This window comes from Neopsephotus bourkii, unplaced genomic scaffold (genome assembly GCF_033783945.1).
Source record: "Neopsephotus bourkii isolate Nb327-2 ecotype Australia unplaced genomic scaffold, CSIRO-AGI_Nbou_v1 NB_1053, whole genome shotgun sequence".
Lineage (NCBI taxonomy): Eukaryota > Metazoa > Chordata > Aves > Psittaciformes > Psittacidae > Neopsephotus > Neopsephotus bourkii.
Window position 1 is genome coordinate 3,469,687 of NW_026901542.1, and position 12,891 is coordinate 3,482,577.

General features: G+C 44.7%; 1 protein-coding gene across 4 annotated transcripts in view; it reads right to left on the reverse strand.

The window, feature by feature from the left end:
- Positions 1-12,891, reverse strand: part of SLC38A1 (solute carrier family 38 member 1) — a 41,901-nt gene that overhangs the window by 10,713 nt on the left and 18,297 nt on the right. For all 4 annotated transcript variants that reach the window (XR_009726644.1, XM_061361212.1, XM_061361211.1 and 1 more), the window contains exons 5-11: positions 8,279-8,352; positions 6,576-6,668; positions 6,181-6,262; positions 4,909-4,991; positions 3,644-3,702; positions 3,385-3,510; positions 1,108-1,187 (exon numbers count right to left, since the gene is read on the reverse strand). Coding sequence is in view for 3 of the 4 variants with exons in the window: in XM_061361212.1 (XP_061217196.1) it covers positions 1,108-1,187; positions 3,385-3,510; positions 3,644-3,702; positions 4,909-4,991; positions 6,181-6,262; positions 6,576-6,668; positions 8,279-8,352 (597 nt within the window). In the remaining variant the exon portion in view is untranslated. The remainder of the gene's footprint in view (positions 1-1,107; positions 1,188-3,384; positions 3,511-3,643; positions 3,703-4,908; positions 4,992-6,180; positions 6,263-6,575; positions 6,669-8,278; positions 8,353-12,891) is intronic.

The window sequence follows — 12,891 nt, forward strand, 5'->3', positions numbered from 1 at the left end:
AAAGAGAACACATAAAAATGGCTGGGCTGGATTTTTTGATAGCTGTTTAAAAATTTATTAAGCCTCTGCATAGACCTAGTAATTCTGGAGAGACTTATGAATGCATTTTCATTTAAAACAGGAATTCACTGACACAAGAAAGAGAAGGACTGGGGAAATGGACCCTCCCTGGGGCTTAAGTCAAGAGATGGCGAGTCCACCCTGTGGCTCTGCTCCCAGGCCATACCCACTTAAACAGTGAAGAGTGAAGCTGATTAGAGAGGGATGGCCCTTAACACTTCAGTAATTAAATAAACAGGTCAAAATCAAGTAGAAGTAAAATTATACACAGGGGACTGAAACATACTCGGAATGTTTGCAGAGCAACATCTGTGTCCCTGTGGGTAGCAAATTATGAATGTATACAGACCACTGTACATCCCAAAAATAGGTTAAATGCACCCATTTCATTTTTAGGTATTTGTTCTGAAATATTCACATCCAGTACCTAAACTTGACTTAAATTCACACAGAGATGCCCTAAATAGGCACCTGGGAACCTGCTGAAGACACCCGATACCCCAAGCACCCAGCAAGTGGCTGGGACCTGAGGCTATCCATGGGTCTGACTGACCCAACCTCTCCCCTGGTGCCACCAGCAGCGTCACAGCAGGGCCAACCTCCAGGTCCCCATAGCCCTGCCTAGTGCAGGTGTCAGTGAGACAGCCGTACTGGCAAAGGTCTTTTAGTACAGGGGAGGCTGAAAGCAGTTTGTTTTTCCTGCTACCACAACACATTTTTAGTTGCACTGGAACAAACACCATCATCTGAACACACACCTCTCTCCAGTGCCAAATAACAACCGGCACGACTTGGCTATCCCATGTACTTCCAGAGAAAACTCCCAAAGTATTGCATTATCCCCAGGCTCCCTCCCTGCCGCCCCAGCAGCACGCCTGGGGGCCAGATTTCCTATCTGACAGCCACGCTTGTTGGCTTGTCGGGTGTTATTAAAGCTCGTCTCCCGTGAATGGCAGGAGTGACTCAGAGCACCTCTGCGCTGAAGTTTTCCATGTAAAGCAGTTCAAAACAATTAAGTGGGGGAAATGAAAGAAGAGGAAGGCTTACTCTTTAAGCTCGCTGTAAATCGGGAGGACTGACGGGTGGCACACAAACGCAAAAGCAATGGTGGGCAAAGCGTACACGGTCTGTTCAGAGAGAATTTCAGAGAACAAGTTAAGAAGCATTTCCCCCAGTGGCGTGAAGACACAATCCGTGTTCAACTACCTCAGCTCCCGCCTCTCTGGACTCTTCAACCCAACGCTGAGAGCCTTCAGAGGAGGCAGAAGACCTGTCAATTGGCGCGTGTTTAATGAAGCATGGAAAGCAGCGTGCTCTCAACGGGAGGACAAAGCCTTCTCCTTGGTCGCGCCAGCACAGTGCTGAGTCTGCTTGCAGAGCGCAGCGCTGGATGCCACGCAGCCGCTGGCTTTGCTCCCTGGGATGGGTTTCCCTGCCCAGCTACTGCCAGCGCTACTAGAACAGTGTCACGCGTCCAAGGGACGTATGGCGGGTCACCGCCACGCTACCCTGCCTTGGCATGGAGAGGGGCGCGCACCCGTGGTGCTAAGGCTGAAGTCCTGAAGAGGAAGCCCATATCCAGACTGCAAAAAAAGAGAACAGGAATGCAGAACTTACAAATAAATGGATATTTCAAGGTACCAGACTGAGTCCCTTCATTTCCCAGGCCAACAAAAGGGCTAGGAGGGCTGTGGAGGGAGCATGCTTTTCCTTGGGGAAAGAGAGAGACCGTTACGTCACCAGGAAGTGCAGGAGGCCTCTGGGGGGGGACCTCACCCCCTTCTCCACCAAAAACCTGAGTGGGTTTCAGTCCTCAGCACACAGCCAAGTTTCACAAATGATCTCAGTGCCCAAGCACTTCCATTCTCCCCTGGGAATGGGTACGAACACAGATCGCATGAAAAACAGGTCCTCCTGCAAGGACAAAATGAGTCCATCCCTACATGCAGCTCCACCCAGCCCTCTCAGATCTACTCGTGCTGGTCACAGGCATCCCCTTCCCACAGAAGTCATCCTGGGGTATGCCTCAGGCCTGACACATCCAGTAAATACGCTGGTCGCTTTCCAGCCATCCTGCCTCATCCAGGCCTGTGCTGTCTCCTCTCCTTCACTCATTGCATGCTCCGTGAGGATGCTCTGCAGTTGCCTGGATGTGGTACTGGCCCAAGGCAGTACTGCTTGAGCAGGGAGTCTGGACCAGATGATGGCCCTCCAGAGGTCCCTGCTAACATCAGCCACCCTCTGATTCTGTGAAACTGTCTCCTTTCACACACCAAAGTCGCTCAAATGATTGGCAGATTGTTGGCCCCAGGGGCAAATCTCTAGAGTTCAGCTCACGCACGCCCAGTTCAGGTGAACTGGTACTTCCCATGTGCCTCCACTGACTCCAAATCAAATGCTGACACTGTAGGAGAAGACTATGTATACATATATAGTATAGACTGTATATACATATGTAGGCAATGTAGGTATATACCTACACCTAAGCTGCTATTGCACTCCAGGTTAACTAATTCCTAGTCCATCACACTGCATCTGGGCTCATTGCTACCCCTAACTAAAGAAAAGTGCTTGGGTTGGCTTCTTCAACTGAAGCTGGCAGGCTTAATTTAGGAAACATTAAACTTTGCATGCATATGCTATATGTGTTCATTCCCTATGGATGTGCCTACAGCACCTTGGGGACCTGCCCTGCTGGATAAGGTGCTGTTTAATGAGCACTGCACCCTGGCACAGCTGGCAGGAGCAATCCTCCTGCTCCCACAGCTACAGCCAGTTGCTGTTTCACATTCTCTTGGCACAGCGTTTCCTGCAGCTGTGTGGCGATGGAGGAAAGCATCCAGCTGAAAGGCAATCGAATTTCTGCTGGATTAGCTTTCAGCTATATCCTTTTTGCAACCCAGTTCACTGGATGTCTACAGAAACATGTACCCTGTCACAAAGGAGCGGTTTGTCTGCAGAAGGACAGAGGGATTACTTCTGGGCTTTGGACGCAGGAATGGCTTACTCAGCCTCTGCTCTACTACAGCCTAAAGGCGCAATTCCAGCAGGGAGAGTGAGAAGCAGTGGAAAGGAAAACTCTCCCAGAGAAAGCATTAGTTGTCTGATGGTAGCTTGGGCTCACAGCCTTGGCACATCTACTACAGGAGGAGAGTTAGACGGCAAGGAGGGACGTTCAACATGGCATCTCCTTAAGACTGGGCAAGAAGCACGAGTGGAAGCATGGAGAATCAGGCCCAGCGTGATGCTGAGCAGACTAAGAACACGAGGTATAGGTGTGTATGTTATGTGAATTAAGAATAAGTATTATAAAAAGAAACATACCTTGGAATTAAAGATAACATACTTTGGCTTACACATATTGTCATATGCTGAGCTATTTGATAGGATAGATGATGTTGCATTTAGCTCCACTCCACCACAGGGAATTTGAAACTTCTTGTAAATAACCTAGAATAAGAGTGGAAGACAGTTAATTGCTAAAAAAAACTAATAAAAAGCAAACTAAAATCAAAACATGAGGCAAATTGTGAGTACCCTATCAAGTGACCGTCATCCAATGAAGAAATCAAGCTGAACTTACCACTACCAGGAAAAATACCATGCAGCTTAATGAAAACCCACTGGTATAGCCAAGATACCCTGAAAGAAATTAAAAGGATATATGATCAAAATTATTTTCTTTACCCATATCTTGGGTTTTAATTCTTTTTATTGCTTCACGAAGTCTGAATCTGGTATACATTTAGTATGTATCATGCCCTTCTGGGCAGGACTAACCCATGTCCTGTCAGGGGGGGAGTCTCCCGTATCTCAAGCCTTGTGGCTTTCAGACAGATCCGAGCTTTTCTCTGACTGGTTTGACCTCCCGAGGGTCACCTTTATGTCAGTTTAACTACTTTTACTTTTGAAAGGGCCTGTGATAACTGAAAGAAATCCGAAAATGCACAACTGCAATCAGAATGTGACCCAGATTCTGAGCCACGTCAGCTGAATGTGGGTTATTTTCTGGGGAGGAAGATCCCAACAGGACTCCAGTGCCGAAACTTGTTACATGGCCTTAAAAAGTACATTGTGTACCTCCTGGCATCTCTGTGGACTCAAACACATCTGAAAATGCAATCCTGTATCTGAAGGAGGCCTGTAGGGATGCTGGGGACGGACTCTTCAATAGGGACTGTAGTGATAAGACACGGGGTAACGGTTTCAAAGTTAAACAGGGGAAGTTTAGATTGGAAATAAGGAGGAAATTCTTTCCTGTTAGGGTGGTGAGGCACTGGAATAGGTTGCCCAGGGAGGTTGTGAATGCTCCATCCCTGGCGGTGTTCAAGGCCAGGTTGAATGAGGTTGGGTAATATGGTTTCGAGTGAGGTGTCCCTGCCCATGGCAGGGGGGTTGGAACTTGATGATCTTGAGGTCCTTTCCAACCCTAACTATTCTATGATTCTATGATCTTCAAAGCCCAGTGCCTCCAATTAACCTCACCACTAAAAATTCCAATGCTGATAGAAAACTAAGTTACTTTTTGTAATCTCACAATTTGTGAACTTATTTTCCCAGGGCACACATAAAACAGAATTGCTTTATAAAATGAAGACCCTCTTAACTGTAACTTTAGAAATAAATTTCCACAGCTGTATGGAAGAAGCTGGTTTATACCGAGTTCAACCACTGTGACAATTTAGGCTTACTTGTTCCAAGATGCTTAAACACAGCTTATTCCTGGACCAGGGTGGCTGCTAAGGTTACAGTGAGAGTGTTTATTTTTCATTACAGTTGAGTTGCCAGTGTGGCTGCCAGTGGCATGGGCTCCTTTATTTTATTCCCACAATGACATTTTCATCTTACCTAAGTTCTTAAGCAGACATAAAGGGAGGATTATACCAAACGTCACTGTGACAACAAGAAACCGCCCATCCACATACCATGCCCTGTATAAAAGAATTGAAAGAACCCATGAGCACACCTTAAATCCTCTTCAGTTCTTCTCACACTCAGTCAACCTCTTTGCTGCAGTTACAGAACTACCTCTGGTCTCCTTACCCTACAAGCTCCTACAAAAGGAGAGATGGGGGGGCCACATCTAAGCTTTGTAGACTCATTAAGTATCCAGGCCTTAAAGCATGGCACTGCTCTGACTCAGGTATGGCAGATTTTCATAGTCATCAAGGAAAATGTGACCCTACTGATGAGACCAGCGAGTGGGACTGAGAGGCAGAACACCACCCTCCCTAACCTGATACAAGCCCCCTGCCAGGACGAGGAAAGATCATGCGAAGGGCAACACATACAGCTCAGTGGGGCAGGGGGGGCCACCAGATTTGTTTGCTAAACCACCTGGGCATGTGCTTGGAGCAGCAAACCAGGCTCCTTCAGGCTGGCATGCACTAGCCAGCCCAAGCATGTATCTCCTTCTAGCCAAGTGCTTTGAATCCTGCTGGGAAGCAAGAAAGTGGATAAGAGACAGTGTCAGTGACATTCTGTATGACCTATTTCCACTGCTTGGTCCAATTTAGTATGGAAGCCTGAGGAATGGGATCTCTGCTTTCTTCTTGTGTACTACAGCACACCATATAACCCAGTGCAAAGAATATTTACCACCCCTCTTATCAAAGAAGCTGGTAAATGTCATGGAGTGGTAAGTGCCAGAAATCTATGTATAACATTCTACCGTTGTCATATGCTAGTACTGAGAATTTCATACTACAGACAGTGCTTCAGAGGCAAAATTCTGTAAGATACTAAGGACACAGGGAAATGCAAGATTATCTTAAACATGCATCGTTTCCAATATCTTAAGGTGATGCCTAACTCTGAAAGACTGAATCCTACTATAACAGGATCCTACGATAACAGGATTGTATAGACCACAATGCTACACGATATTTGGTGTGCAAAGAGAGTGACTACTGATAACTTCACGTTTCATTTCCTATTCATCCTCTTTCCCTTCCCAGAGTTGTTTTGGTTTTTATTAACCCCCTGAGATATTCCTGTGAAAATCTACTTGGACAAATCTAAAGAGTATCCCACACTTAAAAGCTTTTATAAACATATACTTCAACTTATCTACACAGCATTAAATCCTATAATCTAACCACCAAAATTAATTCAACTTACGAAAAATTTTCTTCTTTTCCCATTAGGAAGTTTATGGCAGAAGACAGCTCATTTTTGACTATGAAGAGATAGCTCAACATTGCTGGAGGAAGGAAGAAAGTCAGTTTAGAAAACACGTAAGATATTCGTGGAGCAAGTACAGAGAAGCATCCTGAACCTTTTCCCACATCAGTGTCTGATGACAGAAGACCCCAAACTATAATTGACCATAAACTACTGATCATCCACTAATACAGCATGTTGAAAAGGCTGCATGCAAAGCGCTAGCCACAGCAGTATTGAGGAGCATGATGATCCCAAGACGTCACCGAGAGAAGGAGGAACCTGACTGGTTGATAGCTGTAAAATTAAGACATTTCTGGGTTTTGTTTTTCAGTGTCCCTCATCTCCTTTACCTCCAATGTTCTGGAGAGATGTAGATCCAAAGACAAGCATTTTCCCTGGGGTACCGAAGACTTGCTCACCCAGCTTTTCATACACCATGCAGCCTGCATTTAAAGAATGAAGGAGAAAGGTAACAAATACACTGGTGACAAATGCTCGGTTGAAACTCTTATGCTTCCTTTTCAGCAAACCACCCATCTGTGCAGCCATGTCTGCCTTTTGCAAGTAAATAGAGAGCTCTCTTGTAATTACTAGGGCTGAAACTTATGTAGGAATGTTGTCTTGACGTCTGTAAATGTTATCATTGGCTACCAGGCACTTCTGAAACTGAAGCTCTTAGTGAAGCTTTTACACTCCTTTAATGAGTTTGTCTATACCTCAGTAACATGTTAAGTCCTGGTATCCCCATGTGGGGATATTAGGTTTGTGCCCCCAGTGACAGTGACGCAGAAAGCCTCCTCTCCAGACAGAACTTGGTACGGTAGGATCCACAAGACAGCACTGGCAGCCTGGCCAAAGCAGACACAGTAACTGCAATTTGCTTGCTTTGACTAAATGATCCAAATGAGGGCAGTCACTGTTTACAGGATGATTTACAACTTCTAATGAGGAAGCCTTAACTTGCAAATTCTCAGTGTGGTATGTTTTTGGTAAGAGCAGGGAGAGGTGTAAATTATAACTAAAACTTTTCAATATCTGTCAAGCTTGAGAAACCACTCAATTAGTTTGCCTTAAGTGTTTTTCTGCTTCGCTGTGATTTAGGCTGAGAAAAAGACTGGATACTGTGAAGATGAGAACAGAGAGAAATATTGCACATGCTGCGCTGTAACGATGATCTCTAAAGTGCATCCCATTGTTTGGTTTTTCTCCATATTTCCTTATAGCTGACATTTCTGCTTTGAAACTTGTATAAACAGAAGGTTCGAGTTTAAATGTAACAGCAGCATAGAAACAGGGCTTAGATTCTGAGAACTAAGAGGGCACTCATGTCCACAATTAGGCATATGTACCTAATTTAAACAGGCTGTTGCAACCTATGCTGCGTAATACCTCCTATTACAGTAACTCGTGTGTCCAGATTACATAGTAAAATATTACAGTGCTCTCGTGCACAGATCATTTTAGCAGTCTAGCTTCAGATACTGTTTCCCAAGGGAAGAGTCTCCCAGATTTCTGAGCACAGTGACACGTAACAATGTAGGTTACTTCCTATTTCTGTGTTTAGAATATATTTTGCCTACAGCTGCACTTCTCTCTGGAGGAACAGTTCCCTTTTATGTTGTAGGAAACCTCTCACTATACCACAAAGGCTTATCAGGAATTTCACGCTAACCATTTAAGGACAAACTGTATTTCCAGGTAAGCTTCACCATAGGCAAAGATTCATAACATTTCATTTGCAATTGGTTTTGTAATGCAAAGAAACCGTGAGCTGTTCTTTCCAGCTCACTGAAGACAACATTTCATGGTAGCAAAATTCACTCGTTGTAGTAAGTTTTTCCCTCTGTAGTGACGGTCACATGCTGTTCTCCATTGACATATCATGAATTCTTGTTAATTCTGGACTTCTGACCCAAAATGTGTTAGGCCTTTCCATTGTGTGAGCAAAGCGATGGAATTCCATCTTACACAAAGCACCTGGCCTTATATGAGCACTTTTTATCTCTTGTTCTTTACAAGTCTACTGAAAGAGTATAATAACATCTTAAATTACCTGTTTCCTTTGAACACACCAACAGAAGATGTATTGAATAAATAGACAGCAGTGTCACTGAAACCAAGAGCAGCCTACAAAAGAACAGAAAATAAAGCTTACTGTAAGAGCTGAGCTCTAACACTGCAGTATTTCACATCAGGTCATACTCCTGTCGATTCCAAGATGTTCTTTTTCACTCTTGACAATGCAAAAAGCCCTAAAAATACATGTGATCCACATACTGTTTGCAGTTTGACCACACCACAGTGCAGGCAGAAAGCCCTGCACACAGAGGGATTCAACCATGTCAGCCAGCAGAGCAGCCTGTCAGTGAGTTGTATCTCCCCATACTGAAAGACTCAGGAATAAAGATGTCTGGTCAGATAGGAATTATGATTCAGTCAGAGCAGGGATGAACCAGGCATGGCCCTCACCACCTAAAGCTTTTTTTTTCTGGAAGCAGGTAAAAACTGAGAAGGAAAGTTGTCTATTTAAGAACTTCCATACCAAATGGAAGCATCTGTTCCCAGGGCATGTTTCATGTGCTATCAAAAGGGTGCTTTTTATGTGCCTCCCAATGCACAAGCAGGGGGAAGAGGAGGGGAGATAAGGCTCATCTGGCTTCCCTTGGGAATAAAGGCAGAAACCAAAGGCTTATCCTTTGTCCAGGTGGCAACTGGGGTTCCCTCACTGATGCCACTCCTGGTCTGCTGCGATACACAAACTGACTTCATGTAGAAGAACTGGAGGAAGTAATGACCAAATTGTTTGTGTAGGGAACTTGCTGGCACAAATGATAATTAGTCAGGGCCGGGGGCTAAGTGCATAAAACCACATTTGCTCATTGCTCTGTGTCTTGGAGCCAAGCACCATGTGTGCTTTCCTCTCCAACACTCTGACACACAAAGACCTGATGATGTTTTCATGATGTGTGTGAAGAGCATTCAGACAATCTGCTGGCAATTCCTCTCTTTATTATGACAACTACTCTCAGGACACCAAGAAAAACAAGCCCAAGGTTTAACAGAAAACAAGCTGCTGCTATAGGTAGGCAGCAACACAGCTTTTTCATAGGAAAGAACAGGATAAAAAGCCTCCTCCCCCCACTTTTTTATTATCTTAGACTAGAAATATTTTAGAGCCAAATAATGACCCACAAGTTTCATGGGGCCAGAGAAGGGAGAAACATAAAGAGGTGATAGGAGGAACTGCTCTTTTGCCAACAAAGAGCGATGGTTGACAGCAACAACAGACTCTTTGTACAGCCCAAAGGGTGTTTCTCCTCCAGAAGGTGGAGAAGGGAAGGGAGATTGCACTGGCTGAGGTCACTCTGCTTCATTTTTCGTGTTCCCTGCAGAGCTGTTACACCCCTGCCCGCCTGCAGGCACGGTGCTCACAGCTCCCCTATGCTCTGTGCTGGGCTGACTCACTCCAGCCCCAAATGGCTCCTACTAAGCATGCCAGCACTGATTTTACTTCAATATTGAAAGCTCCCGTTTTTCAGGCACTGAGCTCACAGAGCCTCTGCAGCGGTAAAAATAACACTCCCAAGCAGCCAGGTATTTATCTGATCTGTTGTCCTTAGCTCCCCATAGGGTTCTTGCAGGGACACTTGGCATTTCCATTAGCGCTGTATAAAAAACTTGTTTGTGTTAGGGCTGTGGTATGGACAGGAATATTCGCGCCAGAACCGCCCCTTGGAAAGGAAGGATAATGTCCATGCCACTCGCTCTGCACAAATTCAAAACAGAAGCAGGGGAGCTCGCACTGCAGGCCCAAAAGCACTCCTGTACTTTTCATTCTGCCCGCTTTTAAAGGAGTGCTGGCAGCTATGCAAGAGAACAGCACATACAAAACTCACCTCCTCCCAGCAGATCCAGAATAAACAGTTTAGGGCAGGGGATTCATACAGTGCTGTGAAGAACAAAGTGTTCTGCAGTGGCACTGTTGTTTGCTCCCAGCTGCTGTATTACCAGCTCAGCTGAAACTGGCTGTGCTGTCCCCAGCCTTCCTGTCCAGTCCCAGGCTTTAGAGGTAGAAGACCTGTGAGGCTTGGGCAGTCACCTGCCCTATTGCACAGAACAGCTCTGAACCACACAAGGTATGGGGTGCACAACAGCGCGGAAGAGCATGGCGTTTGCCACTGTACATCCTCCCAGAGGGTCTGGTCTGCCCTACACCTCTGGAGGAGTTGGCTGCGGCTTTATGGCTGCTTCCAGCCAACCCTAGCAGAAGCAGCTGCAGAATGCAGTGTGAAACTTTGGTTGTAGTCTCATACTGCACCTCATCTAACAAGGTCCTGTGCCTCAGCAGGGCTTTTTCAGACCATGTGCAGTGCCATGGCATGGCAGGCTGATCTTGCACTCAGCTGGCCCGTATGTCTCTGCAGCACAATCCATCACTCTGGTCCTGGCTCTCCAAGATGAAACCACAGGCAGCAAGGAGTGCTCCTGCCATCCCTGCCTGTCCTGGCCTATCCCCAACTTCCCAAGCCTTTCGTGCCATTGTTCTACAGCAAAGTTCTGTCTCCTTTTGCATACGGGAAACAATGCTCTTCTTTGGATAGGGTGTAGATATCAACAGTACTGGGATTAAGTTCCTACCACATTTGTTTTGCCTAGAAATCATGACACTTTGCTATGGCACCAACTTATGCAAATAGGATATGAGAGTATATACTCATTGCCATATTTATCTTGCATGTCTTATGCCATGAGTATAGGATCTGAACCGATCCAGACATGCATGGCAGCACATACTTCACACTGCAGGAGCCTAAAAGGTGTGAGAGGAAATCAGGCTGGGTATGCTTTGTTAGTGTTGAAAATGCTCCTTTAACTTTTCCACCTCTGCTTCTCAGGGATGGTGCAAACCGATACTAGACAAAGCAACACAGAAACCTTCCCCATCTGTGCTACTCACGAACAATGAATTTAAGTGCTTTCTAATGTGCAGAAATGAACGTATTGCTAGGACTCTAATCACTTGTAATGCAGAAATGGTTCTAAGATCTACCTGTGATAGCGACAACAGAACTATACATTTATGAGAAAGATACACTAAATGAGTGTGAGAAAAAATCTACCACTAATGGACTAGTTTTAACTCTTGAGATTGTCACATGATAAAAGAACATTTAAAGGAGCCCAACTTTCATGTGTAACTGCAGACACCACACTGGGATCTTGTATCCCCAGGCTTCAAAGGGGAAAGCTCTGCTAGCATGGTCAGTTAGGTCCTGCTAGCTTCCTCACCTTTGATCTCAGCGGGCTGGTCTACCTCCAGGCCAACAGATCTAAAGGCATTACAAAGCTAACAGAAACAATTATCCATTTTTAAATACACACAATTAATTCTGTAGAGAATAATGCTGTTATTTACCATATAAAATCTCTACATTCAGGGTTGGCAGTTTTTTGAACAATGTGGTGGTACAGATCTACACACTCACTACTCAGCCCAAGAAGAGCCCCAGTCACCACCACACAATGTCAGAAGTTCCTCTGGTGTTCGCATCACTGGTCTGATCTATTTCACTTGAAAGAAACTGCCTTTTACATCCTTTAGAGCAAACACATTTCACATTTCCCTTCACTCTCATGAAAAACTGCTGGAAGAATGAGATGAGGGTGAGATTACAGAAAACTGAAGCAGGAAGGAGAAGCTGAGGTTGCTCCCTGGCTGAGACACTATTATCACAGAAGAGGTAACATGGCTGAAAAGAGAGAACTTTCCTTTCCTGGCTACAGCAGTTTTTGCCACCATTGGTCTGTGTGTGCTTGTCAGAGCATCATAGGGAATATCACATACAGGTTAGTGCACTGGGTAAGAAAAAGCAGCAAAAATAAAATCAACTCAGCTGCTTTGCATAAGAAAGACCTCAATTCGAGTCCAGCTACCTTACAGCCTAGCTTAGTGGCACCACGATTATGAGACTTTGCACATTCTTAATGTAAATGGATTAAGGCCTTGGATTATTCCTGGATGTTACCCAGCCACAGCAAACTGTAAGCTAGCAGCATGGATGTAGCTGTCCGGGCACAAAACCCCAGAGCAGATGGCTATATGTACCACTTTGGCCATCTACTCTGCTACAGACAGGGCTCATATTTCCCAAACGCTGCAGCAAACAGAAGTTCTAGGTTTTTAGATTGGACATTCAAGAAATGACACCTTGTAAAAGTAATCTGTAAACTCAATAACTGTGTTGAACACTTCTCAAAGATTGTAAATAACCGCATTTTTTCCCTCAATGAACATTTATCATTGAAACCTGCACACAATTCCCAACCGATTTCTTAACAATCGCTTTTCACAATGAAACGTATCATACTGTGATCCAGAATAACACAGAACAACACCGTCTTACTCATCCACTGGCAACACTTCATTCCTAAACTATACAATTCTCCTTTACAGAATGCCTCTTTTTTGCTGGAGTTAAGTATTCTACCTCAATTCTTTTTTATACTAAAATTTTGGCTATTTATGCTTGCTCTCAAAGACTCTCACATAAGAAACTGGAGAAACTGTGGGATTGAGATGAAAATATTATATGGAACATATAAACAAATATAAATATTCTTTCATTCTTTTTCTTGGTTTCAAAAAGTAGTTATTGCATCATGCTT